This window comes from Gossypium hirsutum, chromosome D04, assembly GCF_007990345.1.
Source record: "Gossypium hirsutum isolate 1008001.06 chromosome D04, Gossypium_hirsutum_v2.1, whole genome shotgun sequence".
Taxonomy (NCBI): Eukaryota; Viridiplantae; Streptophyta; class Magnoliopsida; order Malvales; family Malvaceae; genus Gossypium; species Gossypium hirsutum.
The window spans coordinates 7544973-7568304 of NC_053440.1; the positions used below are offsets into that span (position 1 = coordinate 7544973).

At 31.6% G+C, this 23332-nt stretch overlaps 1 protein-coding gene and 1 pseudogene across 1 annotated transcript; both read right to left on the reverse strand.

Moving 5' to 3' along the window:
- Positions 1-3440, reverse strand: LOC121202790 (probable WRKY transcription factor 3). Its single transcript, XM_041091869.1, has 4 exons — positions 2860-3440; positions 1592-2295; positions 1344-1499; positions 1-541 (listed from the first exon to the last, which is right to left on the reverse strand). The coding sequence occupies exons 1-4, from the start codon at positions 3259-3261 to the stop codon at positions 253-255; spliced, it is 1551 nt and encodes a 516-aa protein (XP_040947803.1). The 5' UTR covers positions 3262-3440; the 3' UTR covers positions 1-252.
- A 13689-nt stretch (positions 3441-17129) lies between these two features.
- Positions 17130-22575, reverse strand: LOC107897371 (CSC1-like protein HYP1; annotated as a pseudogene).
- Between the last annotated feature and the right edge of the window lie 757 nt (positions 22576-23332).

Genomic DNA, 23332 nt, shown 5'->3' on the forward strand with positions numbered 1-23332 from the left:
TAAACATAATCAGTAATTGCTTATTGTCATTTTAACTGAATCTTACAAAGTATAAATTAGTGGCAGCAGCAGCAAACAAGCCCTAACATGCTTTACAACATTACTTATAAATTCCAAAACGTTCAAAACTGGGTAATTATATTATGCTTCACCAGGATTTATCCTTCAATTTCACCTGCGTTATTTATTCAACCCTTGTGCATTTTCATACCAATGAATGGCCAGACTCTGGCTGCTTTAAGAGGTGGGGGATTACACTCTTATCTGCTCCTCCTTTAGCCTTAAAACTGCTGGTCCCTGACCATTGTTTCCAAAATCCATTGCTTTAAGTAAAGAATGGTTCTGGTTCTCAGCTACAACCTTGTGCGGTTTTGTCTGCGACAAACTGTTGTTCACCATGTTGTGGCTGCTGTTTCTAGCTGCTGGAACGTCGTGGTTATGCTTTCCCTCGTATGTTGTTATAACTGCTTTTGGGTCAGTTGATGATCTTTCCACATGCTTCCTAACATTGCATCCAGCACTCGTGCATTTGTAATAGCTCCTGTAGGTATAGCTTGATGCGTCAGAGATAATCCCAAAAGTCCCAGTATAAATGAGAACTAAGGAACGGATTAATTCACAATAAACATGCATCTACAACAAGATAACAGCATTGCCTACTAATCTATATTTTTATCAAATCAATAAAAATGAGAGAATTTAAATGGCAAAACAGGGAGATGAATACAAATATGACACAGTCATTTCTGAGACATGAGGTTGTTTGAGATTTGCTTGTCATACGTGTTAGGAATGCAAAACTGTGGTCCAGCAATCTGAGCAGATAAAGAATTAAAGTTGAAACCTATATGCACAAACCAAGCAAATCGAACCAATATCTACCGATAGCAGACAATCGAGAGAGGTTTTTATGCGTACTTAAGGTTTTTATCCAGTGACCAAGTCCTATGTTACTCAGATTCAGATATGGGTGTTCCATACAAGTATGTACTAAACATTAGTATGCTTTAACCTTTTCAAGTTTCTCAGTATTTGGAGGGTTTATCTTTATCCCCACCCAAATACGTTTTGGACAAGGGTATATAGGGTACTCCAAGCTGGGGCAACATAGATTAAGTTTTAGACACAACACAAGAAAGACAAGTCACAATTATTAGAGCCCTAGGGGTGTAATCCTAGTACTGAAATGCTCCAAGAAATTTAGATCATAGACTGCTCTTGTGATTATCGTATATACATCAAGCAGTCTATTTGCCACTGTAAATCACTCAAAACTTTGCACAATTGCTAGAACACCATTATTAGAACCATATATAAACATATATATAGAGAGACCATTGTACCTTGGATGAGGGTTCCCTTTCACCACTTTCTGTCCATATTTGCGCCATCTATAGCCATCATCCAAAAGGTCAACTTCACTTCTTGTTTGCACGATAATTTTTGGTTCTGTGACCGTCTTGTGCGACAACACTACTGCAGCTTCCGGCGCAGTATTCCTACAGTCAAAAGCACAACACCCTCAAAATTACATTTAATATTGAAGAAATAAGAACTTGTATGATCATTTGAAGTTAGATTTGAAATTTACCTTCTTTTCAAATTTGGTTCATCATCATCTCTTTCTTCTCGACTCTCTTCATCACATCCTTCCTCACTGTCACTTGATCCAGGTAATTCTGCAGCTTGAGTAGATTCAGAAGTTTTCCCCAGTATTGAATGAGACGACATGGTTTCACTTAACTTGTTAGAATTTAAAGCTGCAACCTGATAACCGAATTCAGGATTTGCCTGTGAATTTGCATTTCCATCACTACCACCCTTTGCTTGTTTATTTGGCTGAGGCTTTTCATGATTGTGAGCGCCTTTGTATATAATTTCGGTTATTTGGCCATCAGCAGATCGTTCTACCTTCTTTTTCACAGGGCAATTAAGATAGGTACACTTGTAGTAGCTTCGTGGATACTCACAGCCTTTAATAGGCTTCTGTCCATACTTACGCCAGTTGTAGCCATCTTCAGCAGGTTTATCCACAGCAATAGGAAGCTGGTTTTTCCTATCAGATTGGGAAGCTTCCGAGTATTCTATTGCAGAACTTTGAGGTTCTGAGGCCAAAGGAGGCATCAACTGTGAAGTTTCTTCAGGAGTGAAGGACGGATGACGGATCAATGACTCCGAAGGAGCTGATACCGTCAACGCTTGATATTCGGTTTGTGGATGAACTTGAGATTGTGCTAGGGCAGCTTGAGCTGTAACCTGTGCCAATGCTTGCCGATGGGATATTCCAAAAGGACTCTGCACAACTCATGGAACAGAAGTTTGATTAACCGTTATCATCAAGAATAAGAAGACATTACTTTCGATGTAAGTGTATACAACCAAATCCTGGTACTCGTGTCACCAGTCCAGCAACAAGCTTCAGTGTGTCAATCTAAGATTCAAAATTAACATCCCCAGAAACATTTGAACCAATAATCACACAATTCTCCACTATTCAAAATTACATTCATTCTAAACCAAAAATTCATTGTTGATGCATACCACGAGAGTTCATCCTAAAAGAAGAAAATACATACATAAGTTACACATCTATTCTCAGACACAGCAAAATGATACCCAATTGGTCACTGTGTCGATAAAAAAAAATTCCCAATTTAATGGGTTAAAGGGTAGTCATCCCTAAAAGGGAACAAAAACAAAATGATTCTTCATTTAGAGGCAAAAAGCTATTAAATAAGCAATCATAAAAACTGGATAAACTACATTGAAATCCAACAGACTATAATCAACCAAATCATTTATACGTTAACAAAGCAGAGCCATAATTTAAAAAAAAATTGTAATTTCAACTCAAATTACCTGAGGAGAAAGACAAAAGAAGCTTGGAGAATTAAGCAAACCAGAAGGGGTTAGCCCAGTAGGCGCAGTGAACAAAGGAGAGTCAAAATTCAAAGGTCGGTTGTGCTTAAACCCAGGGCTTTTTTCACCTCCATCTTTAAAACCCAACTCCATAAATGAACCATCCATTGAAGCGTGGGGTAATCGAGCTCCAGGTGAAGTCATTGCTGAAGCTAGAAGCTGAGAAAAAGACCTATTCTCTGTTGAGTCAAGGTCGGAGAAAAAAGATGAAAGCAGTGTCATAGGCCCTGGACTTAGCCCTAAACCACTTGAAAATAAGCCATCCATGGCTGGTTTTGGTGGTAAAGTTATGGATGGACGTGTTGGAGCTGAAAGCTTTGATCTTGTCCTTTTCTCTGCCATTTTTTTCACCTCTTCTTTCCCCAGTTTTTCAGTTTATATATTGAGAGAGAGAAATTGTCTTTTTGTTTTTGTTTGCTTTTCGGTTTCTTTGTTGCTCTGATTCTTCGATTTCGTTGCTTTTCAGCAAAATTGGTTGGTTCTTCTCATAGTTTCGTGTTTATCTTCGAGTAATGAAGTATGGGATTTGACTTTTTGTTAACATAATTAATCCTTTTTATTTCCATCTAATTATATTTTAATCCCCTTACTACACAGATATTTCAGTTTTTATCCCTCTATTTTAATTTACTATAATTTAGTCCATTTGTTTTTTTAATATTACTAGAAGATCCAAAATGATCACTGTTAGAGACACTATTGTTAAATTAGTCAATCATGCTAATAATAAATTTGCATATTAGCACAATGCTTAAGGTTATTTCTAAACAAAATTTCATTTTAACGACTATAATTAACGATATTCATATCAAATTATGCTTACAGAAATTAAATAATAAATTTTAGGAGACTAAAATAAAAATTAATAATAATAACAACACGATGGGACCCCTTTTTGTGGATGTGATGAAGAAAATTTTCCACATTTTAACATATTGCCAAAATTATAAAATACAAATAAACTCCAACAAGTTTTAACTTTTTTTTTTTGAAAAAAAGAAAAGAAAAATAATATTAATCCTATAAAAAAAGAAACCTTATTCCCACTATACAGTGGAGACATTGAATGAAGACATAAGGTCATGCTGCCATGTCATAAGGCAATTGACAGATGGTATTGTTTTAGGCAGATTCTTGAATCACAATTTATTATTATTATTATTATTATTATTATTATTATATTTTATATTTTATATTTTATAGTGAAAATTATTCGAAGCTTACCAGGTTTGATAATAAAAAATTCACTTCTCCGCACCTCTTTGATGAAAAATCCATTATTATTTATTAAATAAAATTTAAATACAATTATAACTTTACCCTTAATTAATTATTATTTTATTTATTTGTTACCTTTCATCTCTGTTGACAGAGCGATACAATAAGGAGAAAGTATGAAGAAGAAGGTAGTGATTATTATAGAGCCTAATTCATCCAGTCGAAGTAGAGAGTCGAAGGTTATATAGAGCAGAGAAAATGAGAGTGCTAAGTCTGGAGGCTAGAGGTAAGTTGACATATTAGATTGGTATCTCATTGGAATCAATTCCTTCTTCATTGTTCCTAAAGATATTTATAGGCGAGGGTCCCGTGTAGGATGATGCTAACGTGTTAGACTTGTATTTTAACCATCATTATGGAACATGATGGGTGAATGTCTTCGATGGGATGAGAATGTCTATTGTGAAAAATAGAATGTCGATAATGGCAATGTATTGCAAGGAAAAGAAAGAAAAAAAAATAGAACACACAGATTTTACGTGGAAACCCTTTCGGAAAAAAACCATGGGAAAAAGAGAAGAAAACTTACTATGTCGAATTCAAATAATTACAAGGAGTATAGACTGTGTCTATTTATAGGTTTAGAAAACCTTATTCTAATCAACATCTAATAAAAGTAATGCAGTAAGGTTGAAACACCTTATTCAAATCAATACCAAACAGATGAAGTAAACTTCTATACGGATTCTTCTTATGCACCTGTACCGTACCTTGTGACCCCAATCTAATATCTTGCTTATTGGGGATCTACAGTGGGCTACGACCTTCGGGCCACTTGCCACTTGTATTTTATTTTAATAATAATTTGGGTCACAACTCTAACATCTATAATGGGACAAATCATGTATTCATTCTGACTGGATGGCATAGATCAATTGTGTAATAGCTCGCCCAACGGATATCATATCCAATTACTGTTTGACGTATAGTTATTTATGCTAAGAATAGAAAATGAGTAAGTTAGTAGAATATTTGCTTTTGACTGTGTGTTTTGGCATATTTTGGTTTTAGTTGATTTTTACTTTCCAATAGTGTAACACCCCTAACTCGTATCTGTCGTCGAAATAGGGTTTAGGAGCATTACCAAGGTTTACCGATCAAACCCAATATTTCATATTACTTCACATTCATATAAGAAATTATTCATAAATTTATCATATCGTCCTTTATATGAGCCCTCGAGGGCCAAAACATACATTAGAAACAAGTCGGGACTAAATCGAAAATTCAGAGAATTTTTCGCAAAATCTCAAAATTTTTCTAAGGTACAAGGCACATACGCCCGTGTGGCCAAGCCGTGTGGTTCACACGGCCAATTGACACACCCGTGCCTTAGGCCGTGTGGCGTTTGAAGTAGAGCACACAGTCGTGTCCCCAACTCGTGTAACTCTCTGACTTGCAATTCTTTTAGGTGCAGGAGTCACACGGCCAAGCCACACGCCCGTGTGCTAGGCCATGTGATCAATTCTGAGCATTCTGTTTGAAATTTTAAAATTCAAGAGACATACGACCATGTCACACACCCATGTACTAGGTCATGTGTCACACACGGCTGAGACACACGCCCGTGTCTCTGCCTATGTGGACAAAATAAGGTCATTTCTAAGCCCTATTTCTTACCCAATCTTGTCTTCCACCTATATTAACACTTAAACACAACCCCAATCTAATACAAGACATTTAAACTAAACCAAAACCAAGTCATATGCATGATATTTTCATCACATGTATTCATATACTCAATCTTACCAAATTGATTAAATTTACATATATACATATTTTACTAAATATGCTATCTTAATTCATTCATGTGTTTACCATCATTTCACCATTTCAAACATACATAAAGTATATTAATACTATTTACACATCAAAACATACCATTTAATAGCCATTCCAATGGCTAATTTCAACGAACATTACATTGCCATCAATGGTAACATTTAACCTATACATGCGATTATTACCAAAATTAGTTTACTATTTATATATATACCGAAAAGTCTAGGAGATAGTGTGATGTAGCTTCGACCAGCTTTCAACCTTTACGAGCCTCTGAGTACTATAAAACAAAGGAAATAAGACAGAGTAAGCACTTAATGCTTAGTAAGTTCGTATAACGAGAAATTAATTTACCATTCATTTACTTATATAATAAACATGCATAATACATCCAAAGCAATTTGGTAATTAGCTTAACACATATAACCTCAACAAACATGTTAGTCATGTATTTCATGTGAATAACAAGAACAAGGATGAGCTCATCAGGTATCAAGTTTCCAAGTATTTCATGCATATACAGATAATAATTTCATTTTGATTTCACATGTTCTCATGTCAGAATTTCACCCGTTGAATCATTTGAAATCTCAATGGATACTTGGGTAGTACACCTGAAGTGTACAATACTATAAATCCGTCAATTCATATCTGAGAGTGCTTTTATGAGCACTTAAACAGAAAGCTCTCTCTCAAGCACTATAGCGGGAAGCTCATTGATCCTTGTATAGAAAGCTTATCCGGGCAATATAACAGAAAGCTCACAAAGAGCCTATAACGGGTAGCTCCGAAGAGCACCATATAGTAGAAAGTTCAAACGAGCACTAATTGGAAGCTCACAAAGAGCCTTTAATCGGGAAGCTCACGAAGAGCTATATAACGGGATGCTCATAAGAGCTGCGATGTGCCCACAACACATGTAGGGTCACAACCGATCGGGATGCTCTGAAGAGTATTTAACGGGAAGCTCGCAAGAACACTATATAATGGGAAGCTTGAAAGGGCTTATAACGGGACGCTCTTTAGAGCTACGGTATGTCCGCAGCATATGCATGACCACTACCTTTTCGGGAAACAGAACCCTGTATCTAATCGAATTTCATTCATTCAAACGGGATTTAACATTTATTGGGTATGTTCCAGATATATGATCATATTTCATATACATGACCAATACACAATTCACATACAAATCATTCAAATCAATTTGAACATATAATTACACAATTAAGTTACACGAACTTACCTCGACAATGTTCGTGAGTTGTAATCTACTAATCTGTTACTTTTTCTTTACCTCGATTTAGCTCTGTATTTTGTCTTTTCGAATCTATACGAGTAAATCAACTCAATTTAATACAATTTCATACTCATTTCAATCCAACTTACATCTTAGGAAAAAGTACCATTTTGCCCCTATACTTTTGATTAATTCCAATTTCATCCCTAAGCTCGGAAAATAAAATTCATGCAATTTAATCCTTATTCCAAGCTTAACCAAAATTTTCATATGACATTTTACAGTCCATGTATTTCATAAAATTTAGAAATTTTCCATGAATTTTACATCTTTTCAATTTAGTCCTAAAATCACAATTTCATGAAAATTTCATTTACAAAAGTTGTTTATCTATCAATAACCTTTCATTTTCTACCATGAATTTCAAAAATTCAGCATACTCATCCATGGAAAAATTTTTATACTTTGATAACTTTGCAAATTGATCTCCAAAATAGATAGATTAGGTTATTACGATCTCGGGAATATAAAAATTACTAAAAATGGGACAAGAATTCATACCTAATTGAGCCAAAATAACTTGCTTGAAATCACTTTCTCTTAGATAGGCTTTTCATGCATTTTAATTTGGGGAAGATGATGAAATAAGATGTTATTAGCTTATTTCCATCTTTAATTAATTCAATTTCCAATTTAGTCCTTTTCTTTTTCTAATTTTCCATGGATGAATCATCATAAATATCTACTAACTCCATTTAATGGTCTAATTACCATATAAGGACCTCAAATTTTGAATTCTATAGCTATTTAATCCTTTTAGCTACTAGAACTCAACTTTTGCATTTTATGCAATTCGGTCCTTTCTATAATCAAACATGTAACCGGTAAAATTTTATTACTAGAATTTTTATACGATATTCCTATCATAATTCAAACCATAAAATAATATTAAAAAAAATTCTTTTCAGACTCGAATTTGTGGTCCCGAAATCATTTTTTTGATTTAACTGAAAACAGGCTGTTACAAAGAGTGTTTTTATTTCAATTCGTCTTGTAGCTCTTCTTTTTTGTTATTATCAAAGTTGTTTTTTTGTCGTCTTTTAGGAAAAATTGAAAGCAGAGATGGATAGTTTGGTAAGACTTCCAGTCGAGGAGGATGTCGTTTTGGCAATGCTTCAAAAAAGGAGACGGTGAAAGATCAGAAGATTATTGCGATTAAGTCCAAAAGGGGGAGTTATGAGCTTGTTGTTAGCCTTAACTACTCGTGCTCCATAACCCCTTCGAGATATGAAGAATTTGTTAATATGTTGTGAGTTACTTGCAAAACATCATAAGTATGAATTCAGTATTCTGGAAGGGTTACATCATTTTAGCGAGGTATTTGATCTTGACTTTACTAGCAATAGGCTTGGGTTCTACCTACTATTGTTTCTTCTTGATTTGAGTTTACCTGAGATGTTCTTTATGATTTCAACGTAGCACCAGGGCAAATATTGGTTAGGTTTTTTTATTATGTCTCTCAAGAGAGGCATATAATCTTCCGATCAAATGTTTCGGTATATGTATTTCCTACGAGAGATGAATGAGGAGAGGCTGCATGGGCTATTTGAGTTCTACCCTCGGATGATTTCACCCTGGATGGAGAACATGTTTTATGGTAACGAGGTAACGATAAATGTTGATTATAGCAAGTACATCCTCATCAAATTGAAATTCGATAGGAGAATTGGTTTTTCCATTGAATGGACGTGCCCTTCTACTAAGAGATGCTAATATTTTCAACGCTTGTAAGATGTCATTGGAGGTTCCCACGATCATAAAATGATTACTCGAAAGGAAATATTGGTGGTCCCTCTTAAGATCACTTTAAGAAGTGTCTTCAACTATTGTCTTGAAGAGAAAGGTGTTTGTAGGTACACTTATGGTGGATGGCTTTTGAAACAACGGGAATGTGCCCTTGGCGTCATATACTTTTCCCTTTCACGTCAAGTTTGGGATAACCAAGTGCCTTCGGGGGGTGACTTGAGAGCACATATGCTATATTACCAAATATTTCCACCTACCCGATCACAACTAAAATGTACCATCGGGTACTAGTCAAAGCATTCCCTAGCTTCATGATGAACGACATTTGGATACTTCGGAGCCCCTTACTTCCGATGACGACAAGTTTGGTTATAGTCTTTCTGATAGTTGTTTCTATTGTTATTGTATGCTTTTTTTAAAGCTAATCCTTTTTATTGGTGATATTATGTAAGTAACACCTCTTGAATAGGCTCGAAAAGGCCTAACGTGAGTATTAGGGATTTTGGAAAAAATCGGCCAAGATAAGATTCATTTGGGAGAGCAACTATAACGAGGTTCAGGGGGATAATTATCCATGAACTCATAGATTTTGATCATGCCTCCTGGCGTCCAATTGCTTCGATCGGGTAGTCTCGATCCTTTTCTGGGACTGTGCCTAAGGTTGCTCCTTCTAGACATTTAATGTAGGCTTTGACTCAGGCAACAAGATAGATTAGTTGAACTCACATGGTGTTTGGTGACCTACAACATCACATTCCCGATTGAAGCCTAAAGGTTTGGGTTCTTAATGGCTTGCTATGTTGGAAGGTAGGACTTATGAGTGATTTCCCGGTTCGTTGTTAGCTAGCTTGTTGCTTAGGTATCCTTCTGACTTGCCATGTGTTCGTATACAAAGGGGTATAACGATATTTATATTCAATAATTTTAATTAAAAATAATAAAGATCTAATTAGTTTTAAAAATATTTTAATTATTATTAAATTAAATTATAAATTATAATATATTCATATATTAAACATAAATATACAAGTTTTTCTTAAGTTACTCATATAGCCACAATTGTAATTTCAAATAATACAATCAAATAACTATAATTAAAATTAATCATTATAAAAGTTACAAGTATAGTTGCAATGCAATTTCAAAGAATACATTCAAATAATTATAACTAAAATTAATCATTATAAAGCACGATTAGACTAATAATCAAACATTTGCTCAAGGCAAAAGGGAGGTTGGAAGATTCTATTTTAAACCCCTACAATATAAAAATTTGTAAGTTAATACATGATAAAATTATAATTTGGCCAAAAATAATAAAATTTTGATTTAGTCCTTTTAAAAACTCTAGAAATATAAGTCAATACAATGTTGAAATTGTATTTTAACTCATCATAAAAATATATATCATAATCCTTGTCCACTTTGAAAAAAATTATGGCTTCACCAAATAAATTTATACATGATTCACATGTGGTGGGACATGAATTAAAATAAAAATAAGTTGAGAACCCACACATGATTTGTGCGGAATGAGATTTTAACTGAAATTTTAAAATTCCTATATGTAACTATATGTTTATTGTCTTCTCTTTTACTTTTTAGTTACTTTATGTAAATACATGTTAAATATTTTTATTTTTATTTTAATTTTATTATGATATTAGTTTTGAGATATTTTTTCTTTTATTTTTTAATTATTTTTTTATTAAAATATTTTAAATAATGATAATTAATTAATTTTATATAAAAATAAATTATTAAATTCATCTCAAGATTAATATATAACTAGATTAAACATAAATTTAAAGTATTTATTTTTTAATTTAAGTCAAATCGATATATTTAGAGCCAGATTATTATTAAGGTTGAAAAGATATTTTTGAAAAGTTTGGAGTTTAATATTGTTGTCAAAAAGGTATTTTTGAAAAGATAAAATATCTATTTTAGACTTAATGTTGTTAAGTAAAAAGTATATATTTAAATGATATTTAAATTCATTAATATTACAATGTAGGGAACATATAAACTTAAACTAGATTATGGCGCACCCACGATGTGGGTGAAAAAATTAATGTAATAAATATATTTATAAAAAATAATCTAATGAATAAATGAAGCTTTGGTTGAAATGATACAAGTAAAATGTTAAATATTATAGTGTTTTAGGTTCAAATTTCATTATGTACACTTCGACATCAACTTAATTAACCCTTTCAACAATAGTATAGATTATAATAAAAAATAAAAATAAATTATTAAGTAATTAATATTACGATATATGAAATATATAAACTTAAATTATAGTAAAAATTATAATGGACTAAAATGTTTGTATTTTTCATATGTCTTCATTATTTGATTACCACGATACTGTATTATTATTTTGAGATTAACAAATATTCAAATTAGATTATAGTATAAAAATAATAAAATAATTTATGATAACTTATTGTCAATATTATGATATATGAAATATATATTTTAAATATTTTAAAGTAATTAATACATATTGTTTGTGAAATTTAATTTGAATATAAAAATCATATTTATAATTTATAGTTAATATAAATGGGGGCAAAATTTATAATTTGACATCCAAACGGGTTTTTGAAAAGTCAAAAGCTAAAATTTCAACTTTTTGGTTTAACCTGAGAAAGCCCGATTTGGCTTGAATAGTTATCGGATTATTATTGCTTTTAGCGTGAAAAACACTTTTAAAATATAATAATAAACAAACCCCTAATTTTATAACACTTCAATATATAATCAAATTTTCATTATCTTATAAAAATGTTACCAAGGGCGTAATTGTCTTTTTCTTTTAAAATTTACTTAGTAAATAGATATTTAAATCTGTTTTTTATCTTTATTTTTTATATATAGTATTTAAAATTAAGCATAATTTCACCCGGTCTTTAAATAGAAGGATAAACATATTTGATTTTTTTTTACATTAATAATAATACGATTATCAATCGAACTAAAACATTCATTAGGATTATATTTTAAGATAAATTTGTATATATTATATACAAAAATATGAAAGGCGGCCAATAAAAGTGAAGGGAATTGACTTGTAGTTGTAGCCCTCCAAGGACCGCAATTTGAGACAGAAGGTCGACCTAATATCAACCACTTTTGAATAAATAACGTGTCCTATTCACTTTAATTACATCTCTCTCCTCTCTCCTCTCTCCAAATATCTTATCAGCCCTTTTATTCCATGCCTCCAATCATCATAGGTTCATCTCATGCCGCTCCGAATTCGAAATGGATGTTCGGTTCGCTTCGGTTCGATTAAATTTTTAAAAAATTTTAGAACGTTGATTAAAGTTTAATTCAGTTTAGTTTGATATTTGTTGTTTTAATATTAATTTTTTATTTTAAATTTTTATATTTAGTTCGGTTAAATGATTATTATTTTATGAATTTTAAGGGTTCTTTAAATATTAAAAAATAAAAATAAAGATACGTGCCTACTTCTACTATTAGATAAATTTGATGTCAACTTTTCAAACTGAGATCATAATACATTATTAAGACTACATTACTTTATACTTGACATAAAACATTACCCTTATTAAATAATTAGTATAATAATGTACACGAAATTGTACAAATAAATTTTTTAAAGAAAATTAATAACAATTAATACAATACACAAAGTAGTACGAAGATAAAGGATAATTTTGTCTGAAATTTCAGATTTTACACGGAATCTTAAATAACTTAAGGAAGAGATTATAATAAGATTACACCCCATATTACAACATTTTGACACCATTAAGAAATATAAGAACGTTAAGAATCTAAACACTGTAATCTTATTACAAGCCATAATATAAGATTCAACGAACTAAATATTCAATTACTATAATAAAAATATATTTTTTGTAATAACATAGAACATTATGCTCAAATTTCAATAATTAGTATAATAAAGTAATATTTCCTATAACCACACAAAACCTTTATGAGTTTGTGCAAGTTGTAAGAAATTTTGTAATTAAGTAATCTATTATGTAATTTGTGTTACGCAAAACATTATAATATCCAAAATAATTAGTGTAATAAAATAATATTTAGTATAATCACACACGATTGTGTGAGTTTTGCGTAATTACATAAAACATTATGTAAGTTGTAAGAAATTTTGTGATTGGATAATGTATATATATTACCACAAAACATTGCAAGAATAGGATAATATCTTGTGCAATAACACAGTTATTATCCTCAAATTATAATAATTAATGTAATAAAATAATGTTTCCTATAATCACACAAAATGCTATTATATAAAATATTATGTAATTTGTAAAACAAAAAACAAAAAAATACTAAATTATAATAATTAGTGTAATAGGATATTATTTTACACAATTAAATATGGTCGATTGAGTCTTAATTCAGTTAGCATTGATATTGTTCCCAGCATAAGAGGATGTGGGTTCGAGTGTGCTAAAGCGTATTATTTTCTTAATTTAAGAGTTAAGGGAGTTATGAGTAATTTTAAACATTGTATAAAAAAACGGTGAAAGGAAAAATTTGTGAATATGCATATTAAATGGGATTTTTTTTAAATGTAATTTATAATAGGGAGGGATGAAACTAAGTTGTTTATTATTAAATAGATCAATTTAATTATTTTATTATTAAAAATAAAAAAATTAAATTTCATCGAAATTAGCATTTACTGTTTAAAAAATATAATTTATTATTCAACATAGTTATATTTTGAAAGCTTTTTATGATTCAATGAAATATTTTGTTTGGAGTTGAATTATAAATGAAAAAAAAAATTCATGTTATTTTTTAAACAATAAATGTTGACTTTGTTTCAATTTGGTCTTATTTGATTTTCTTAGTAATACATGATTAAATTGATTCATTTAATAGTTGAGGGACTAATTTGATCCAATCCTCATAATAGAGAGATTTTGTAGGTAGTTTCATCTTTGTTAGAAAAAAAGTATTATATAAAAATATTAAAAGATATTAAATTATGGCACACCTATAATGCGGGTGAAAGAAATTATGTAACAAATATATTTGCAAAAAGTTTAATGTAATGAATATATCAGACTTTGGTTGAAATGATAAAATAAAAATATAAAATATTATCACGTTCTAGGTTCAAATCTCATTGCATATATTTTTCTAGGTTTAAACGTTGTCATAGTAATGTTTGATATTTTATAATAAAAGATGAGTTTCGGTAATTTCTTAATTGAGTTGGATCCAATTGATAGACACCCAACCCGATTAGCCCTTAAAATAATAGTATAAATAAATACTGTACTATAATATTTTTTAATTATTTTAAAATTTAATCTTTCAATCTTTCTCTAACTAAATTGATAGGGTCCAATCTTTTAAGGGTTGCTCGCATAAGAGCCAAACATTTCAAAATGGTTATATCGATTCGATTGGATTGGATTTTTTGAACCGTCCATCATAATTCGGCTTGGCTCGCTTCATTTCTTGAATTTTCCATGTTAATATTTTGGTTTTGGATTTTTAGGCTTATTTTGACAAAATGAGTTTTGTTTTAAGACTTTTGCATATTATTTGACAAAATTTCAAAATCTTTTTCATAAATATTTTTAAAAAATAATAAAATTTCAAGAACTTTTAAATTATTTTCACTATTTTAGATACAAAATATTTATTTTTGTATAATAAAAAAATTAAAATTAATTATATATTAATTAAGAATAAATTTCTGTTTGGTTCTGGGTAACTACGGCTTTTAAACTTGCATTCCATAAACAGTTCAAACACCTCGGTTCAGGTTGGTTTTCGATTCGTCTTGCTCATCCCTATACAAAAGTGCTAAAATAAGAGCTTTTCACGCACCTCAGCCCAATTTATAGTAAAAATTAAGCGAATGCTAATGTGTTTAAAATAAAACACACAACATTTAAGAAGCCCTTATTTGAACATTTTCAAAAATATTTAACTCGTATTGGACCAATTTGAAAAATTTGATATTATGTGAGCAGCCTTAAAACATTGGGCTCAATTTGAGCATTTAACCTAAAATAGTATATTATTTAAAATAATAAAAACATAAAATATGGGCATTGGCTTGAAGGAATGGAGGCCAGCTTTTTGTGTTTCATTTTCTTTTTCCTTTTAACCAAACACGATTTTGCAGCCACAACTTGCCATTACTAATTAATATCTTGTCTTCTTAATAAATAAATGAGAGAGACAGTGTGGATTGTATTTTAGGTTAATATATTTTGAAGTCTATTCCACGTTGACAGAAATGCAGACTATTTAGGGTACAAACTATAAAGTGGTGTTTGGCAAAATGCACGATTAATCTGTATTGCCTCCTATATATGGGTCGAAAATAATTTTAGGCATCGATATTATATTTTAAATAATTTAATATTATGATACATAAAATATAAATTAATTTAATTTTTTATATACTTTTTAATTAGTTAATATTGGTAAGAATATTTTGATATTCAAAAATACTTAAATTCCAGCTTTTGTGTTTTTTTATGACAAAAACAGATATTGCTGGTTGCGGTGGGACTTTCCCATTACAATTACAATGTAAAACGCAGACATGCTTGGCATGTGGAAGACAAGTAATTTGACTTGTAGCATGCAAATCTTTCACTTTTGCACCTATTATTTCCATACAAAATGACCATTTATGTTATCAAAGATCTAACATACATTAATCTATGCTTTCATGGCTTCATTCAAATATAATCAAAAAAGAATTTCTACGTTAAATATTTACATTAATGGTAAAATTAAATAAATACAAATTCAGATTTTGAATTAGTAGAATCGAATAAAGATATCCAAACAAAGAGAATCAAATTATTACGGTACAAGCGATTTAAAAACTAGAAAAATCTAGATAAAATTTATTACCTCATACTAGACTAAACCCATACAAGACATGAGCATATAGGGATGAAATTAAGCAGAAACAAAACATGATATGTGTGCTTTTTGGCATGATTGATGATGAGATGATTAGAGGTGGAAGATGAGGGATGGCTTGAATGGTTGTGTGGGTGGTGCTTCGGCTATTCATTTGAAGGGATCATGTGGGTACAAGTGGAAGTTCATTTATCTTATTTCATCCGCTAACCTTGATTTGGAGTGATTTTTCGAAAATTATGTTCAGGAAAAAGTAGAAGAATTACTAGAAATCAGAAGAAGCTCATTGCATATGAACAGTGTGATATATAAAAGATGATTGTTCTGAATTCAAAATTGAAATATCAGTATTTTTATTTTGAAAACATCTTCATCTCTATCATTTTAATGATATAATAATAAATTTAACCTTCACAGTTTATATCTTTTATCAATTTGATCCTTATTTTTTTAGTTAAATTTTATCATTAATTTTTTTAAAAATAGTCAAATTGCTTTTCTACCAAAAATGTTGGCTAAAACATTAATTTTGTGACGATGTTAGTGTGGTAGCCTGAGTGGCAGTCTACGTATACTTTATACTAACATGACACTATTTGTCTTATATATCACGTCAACAAAATGATCTAAAAATTATAAAAATATTCAAAAAAAGAATAAAAAAATTGAAGTAAATGTGGATTATCATGTGATCTGCGATATTTAAAAATTTAACATTTTAGTCCATATTAAAGAAATAATTTGAAAGGTTAAATGGTCAAATTTGGTACTTTTTAGAAGGTTGAGGGTCAAACTTAATTAAAAAAAGAAGAAGAATAAAGGCCAAATTGACAAAAGATGTAAACCTTTTTAGAATTTTAATATGTATATCCATAGAAAAGGGTAAAAGTACTATGGAGACTCTTATACTAGGAGTCAGATTGCATTTTCCCCTCTATTAAAAAAATAGACAAATTAGCCCATTTACATTAGGAAAAGTATAAATTAGTCCTTCTATACAAAAAATTATCTTAAAAGATGATGTGGAAGGAGTCAAATTGTATGTTGTCCCCTCTACTCAAGAAAGAGAAATTAGTCCTTTACATTAGATTAGATAAAAAGAACTCTTTTTGTTGGCAGTGGCAATCTGTACTGAAATTAGACTTATCATTCAAGACTGAAATCTAAAATGTTCATTAGATGAATGGAAAAAAACAAGTAATTCCATTAAAAAATATCTCATGCTCCTACTAACGTGAAATGAAATGAGAATTCTCATGATTTAATTCAACAACAGGGGGAGCAGCTATCTTACAACATGGACACAACAATGAGAATTTCGTTTCATTAGCATTACAAACTATTAACCAGTTGGTATACACGAATCAGGAAAAAGAACTTTACCCAATTCAAACTTCAACACCGAGAAGAAGGGGAGAGCTGCGCCCATCGTCATTTCTGGAATATCGGGCTGCCGTCATAGCTGGATCCTGATATGCAGTTGCTAATTTTTCGAGAAATTCTGTCATGGTTGGATCATCCTGGTCTTTTCTATCTTTCTTTATCAAACACTGTAAAACAACAAATAATATTCAGGCCAAGACAACCGAAAACAAAAGAAGAACCAAGTCGAACATGGAAAACAAGTACTTGTAAGTCCTAGGTGTTAAGAGTATTAACAAGCTATTAACAGCTTAGCTGAGTATCTAATACTCAAACACTAGGGAATATAAATAACCAATGGATCGTACCTCATTTGGGTAAGCTTTGAATATGGGCAGGAACCTCTTCCGGCAGTATGCGTTGAATACAAGCGTGAGAATCGGAAGAGGGATAGTTAAACTGGATGCTAGAGGAAGCTTCTTAAGCCCAAATATTCCGATGCAATAACATGCATTAGCACTAAGGAAAAAATTGTTGAATTGTGCACAATTGGCCAAAACTTTCCACCAGTTTCGAATTTGGGTGCATATACATTCAAGAACTTGAAAAAAGAAGAAATTGTCAAAAAATTAGAGATAAAATGTTGGTCAGAACTAAACATTGGTGTGTTAATCAAGGGTGTTAGACACAGATATTTCAAGAAAAATGATGAGAAAGAGAAACAAAGAAGCAAGCTGTGAAAGGGGGCATTTCACTGACCTGGTTGCGATAGATAATGTATCCCAGGCAACAATAAACCAAGAGAAATGGCAAAATTAGTGGGGCAAGGAAGAAATAAGTAACACCAAGAAGTTTGAAGAAGAGAATCCTGGGAATTTCACTGTGGTAAGGGATTGAAGGAATTTCAAAATCATCATCTTTCCCCATAAATAGTCTTTGCATGAAACTGTAAAGAAGAGGAAACAGACGAAGAAGTTCGGAAGTTGTACTGGTCCATCCAGATGTCACAACATAGGCAATGAAGAATGATGCCTACATGAAACATAAAGAACCTTCATCTTATCAATGATCAGATCTGAAGACAATGACTTAATCATTAATGAAAATAATGTTAATGTTCATATATATCGTTCTTAGCTAGATGTTAATGTAAATCTCAATCCAACACTTTTATGCGAAAATATTCTAACAATTAAAAGGATGACATAAAGTAGGTAGACCAGTCATGGATGCAAGGTTTAGGCATTTGTTTCTCAACCAGAACTAGTGACAATAAATACTAACATGTTTATGGATAGAACCATAAAAGAATTTAAAGGAAAAATGAATTAAATATATATAAGAAAACTCCATGGCTTATCCATGTTTTCACCTGTGCAGGAACAACTTCGCCTAGCAGTCCGGGGATTTTCTTTGGCTCAAGGAAGATATTGACCATAGAGAGAGCAGAACCTGATAGTACGTTAGCGAAGAAAATGTTCCACACGGTGAACCATAATAGCTTGGTACACGCATTTTTCTCTATCTGACTGTGGGAAATAGATCCTTGCATGGAAGAAAAGAGTATCATAATTGGGGGTACGATCGATAGGAACAATTGAAGAATGAGACTTGGTAGATATCCCGTAATCAAATTACTGACGAAAGTCCTGCAATTTAAGAATCACTATTTGTTAGTATATTGTGAAATGACAAATCCATATTCAAAAGCTTTTTCTAATTTACCAAGAGAACATGAAAAAGAAATGACCTCCTTTTTTTATTTCAAAAGCATTGAACCGATTTTACATTTCATATGCAACAGAGAAAGAATATGCACTTACAGGCTTAGTACTCCTTTTAGAAAGGGGAGCCAGGTCTCTAGCTGCTCGAGATGAGTGAGACCTTGCACGACTACAACTGGAATAAGAAATAAAATTGTAACAGCAATATATGCAACAACAACCACAATCTTAAACATCCATCTTTTCACAAACGATGCAGAAAAGAAAGGCCAGTAAATATCTTTAGGCTCGGGAGCTCGTTCAGTAACCCATTCCGTAGGATTAATCCCTTGTCGGATGTGCAAAGCTATTGCAGCACCAAATCTCGACTTAAATGACACAAAAGCAGCGGGTATTTCCTAGCAAGTTTTGAAAGGCATAAAGAAGATCAGGTGCATCAAGTATTATCTTCCGTAATCAAGATATGGACACAGATTACAACATTCATAACAGCAAAAATCGACAAATTATAATTCGTTTCATAATTTGAACTCAGTAGGCATCAGTTTTGGTGTTTGTTTGACCAAGAGATGAATATATAGACACAAGAGAACATCACAAACCTGTCCTCCCAATGATGATTGCTCGAGTCTCACATTATCTTCTATATCTTCCAACTTCCTCTCAAAGTGATCTACAAGATCAACTTTTCGACCAAATAGTCCCAAAAATCCTTCACGCTTATGCCTTTGCCGAGAGTTTGTCGATTTTAAACGACCAAGTGTTCTATATAGCTTCTCTGCATCATTCTACATGCAACAACATGGAACTGTTAAAACCCAGATAAAGAATAGCGGAACCCAAAAGGGAGAAAAAGAATAAATTCGGAGTTGAAAGTCATAGTTTCATCTTATATCTATGGTAACATTCTTTTCATCCTAAACTCCCTATAGTACATAGATCCATTAGCCTTGAAAAGTCGTAGTCCAATTTCAGATTAGTTTTCCAAGAAATAAAAGCCTGAATCAATAAAATATTAACTATGTCAATTACCATAAGACTTTGAATCTTGCTTGTTCGGCGAACACTGTATGTGAAAGATAAGTTGAAGGATGATACTCCGTGAAAAAGTTGTCAACAGCTTGACTGAAGCTGCTTCCAGCTGAGGCAGGAATACCGCTAACTAATATTGTAAACTGATCTGACCGAGGTTTAGAAGAATAGAAATGGTCAATTCTTTTCAACGAAATATAGTTGTACTCCTGCAAAAATGACCGTATCACCAAAATTAGAGCTTTAGCTGATATTTATACAAATCAACAGTTTTGTTGGCATAGGCAGAATAGCATACATAAAATATCACTTACGTAATATAGAAGACAGCATACAAACACGGTGAAAACATAGGCAGCACAAAAGTGAATCCATAACCTTGAGAATGGCAAAAGCTTATAGTCAGCTTTCCCTTGACATTAAGAATTTAAATAAATTTTTTATAAACAAGTTTTTCATACTCGTAAAATCTGATAACAAAAAAAGGAGAAATCACCAGGGAAGCATTTGGTCAAATCTCAGCTGCAACGGTTTTTTCTTCTTTGACATAACAATAGTTATTCAGGAGTTTTAAGATCAGAAACTGAACTTAAGTTAACTAACTACATAATAATTACCTGTTTGAACCATCATTCACATTTGAAATACTGAATGACTCCAGAGTTTTGTTCGGCAAATTAGAGAAATCAATGGTTAATTGGTCGCCCGAAAAATTAACTGGCAGAAGAACAAAGATTCCGACGACACAGGCAAAGGCAAACACTCTAACACTGCATTTGAAAAAAAAAATCACTAGAAATTAATTGAAGATGACATGCAGAAAGATGGATCCAGAAGAAACGTAGTAGTACAATAATGCACTTTTATATGCCACAAAAATATCAAGTTCATCCTGTTGAAAATATCAACAAAAAAAAAAGGTTTCCCTTGCTTGGGAAAAATAGACACTATAATTTTGAACATGAAGCAGTGAGTCGAAATGATCCTACAAGTAGAGATATCAGTCTAGCAGAACACTCACCAAAACAAACTTCACATGGCTCGATTATAACCAAACCAAGCAGAACAAAGTTAAGACTATAGTCCATTAAAACAAGTTTAAATGAGTAGCTGAACTCATACAGAAGTCTTGCTATCAAAAGGAATTTTGTAATCTCACCAGTATGAGTTTATACTAAATGGACTCCAGCAAGATCACAACTTATATTGCAGCTTTTTTGCTTAGCCAAAGCTGACGTATTTGTAATATCGGCCTTGCAAGCCTATGTTACTCAGACTCAAGTGTGTTGGTTTAGGGACATGGGTATGTGGGTATTCAAGAAAATAAAGAGTCAGAGCAACATAGTTGCATACCAAAATTTGGTCAATCTTGCACTAAAGCTTGCCTTGATAAATGGCTAGAATCTATAGCATCAAAGCTAAAAATCTCCCAACAGAAATGGATCACTATATGTTACAACCCATAGAAGTGAACTGCAGGTTCTATTCCTATTTTTGAAACTAAAGAAACATTTAATAATTACCAGAAGATAAAAATGCGCATAAACACGACAGCATCCAAGCCTGTAATTGATAATAATTCATCCTCAGATGGTTGCCATGCCCTTTTCAACCAACCAGGTGATGGTAGCAATCTTTCCAAGTTGAACTCATCCTCTTCCTGAGCTTTTCTTTCACTGAACAACCGAGGCGAATATACAGGGATATTACCTGGCTGGTTCCTCAATATCGAGTATAGTGCAAAAAACAAAAAGCAAAGACCAAGATTGATCCCAACAGAAGTTAAAAGGGCTGAGAGTATCATCTCTAAAAAGGCAGCTCTGATATATCACCCCCTATAAAATCACCAAATACAACAACTCAATTGCAGTCATTGACTGCCCAAACTGAATTCCCTGATTCAAAATTCGAAAGATTGTGTCAAAAATCGAAAATCCCAACACGGGAATGAGCTTAGAACATATAAACTCATCAGCTGAGGAAACATAGCACACAGAATTTTGTTATCAGAACTTTAAAAAGACAGCACCTTATGAACAAACTCTTAAACACTTTAACCCTCCATGATTCTACACAGTTCTCACTTGTCAGACAATTCAAAAACTCATATCAAGCTTAAACTATAAAAAATGCTAATAATTGGCATTGGATTAAAACAAAACAACTGAAACCCAGAAAAGAAATCTATGTTTCAATTAATATCTTTAATTCGATTCAGTGATACAATAAAACTCAGAAAAAAAAATTCAAAAAATAATCACCTTCACAAAGAGAGTGAGAAAGAACACCTGGTCAAAGACTTTGCAGAATGAACTGAAAGGGTAAATAAATGGAGCAAGAACACAAAGCTTGGGTTGCTCTTGGAGACCAAGTAAAGAAAGACAAAGACAAAGCCAAAGAAGGGAACTTTCGTATTCGATAAACATTCATAAGATCACCTATCAAGTCTCAACTTTACTAAACTTTTTTAAAGATGAACATATATACGTATGAAGTGCCGGTTTCTGTCGGGTTAATTTCACCGTATGTCCCCATTCACATTCTTAATTTTATCCATAAACTTCAAAGTACATTTTTTTTTTAAAAAATTCTCAAACTATCAATACCCTCTCTCTCCATCTGGTGTAACCATTGTCCTTTTTTGTTTTTCTATTTTCTTATTTTTCATAGATAAATAATTAAAAACAAAAATTTATGTTATAATTAAAAACAAAATTTAAAATTTAATTAGTTATAAAAATATTTAAATTTATTAATTTTTGGTAATTTTCTCTTTTTTCATCTATATAAATAAATGAAAAATAAATAAATAATGATTTAGATTACAATGTAAATTAATATTTTAATAAAATAAATTATTGAACTAATTTATATTTTCTATTCTAGTAACATTTTTCCTTCTTTATTTTCTTGGCAAAAAATTCTTCCTTAACTAAAAAAATAAAATATATTGGCTCATAAAGATAAATACATATTATTTTATTGTCTTAAATTCTTCCTTAATGATGCTTTGAATTTTAAAGGTAAAAGGAAACAATATAAAATGCCAAATTTAGTAGCATTAAGATGCACATGCTCCACAAACTTCAACTTCAATCAAACCTCACATGACATCAACCAATATATTAATAGATGTGGCAAATGGGGGCATCAACCAATATATTATGGAGATGAGCTTCTTTGTGATTTTGATAAAAATTCAAGGTTTGAGTGCTGGGTGTTGAGTTTTGAAGAAAATTTAAATGAAAAAGCATGAAAGAAAGAAGGAAAA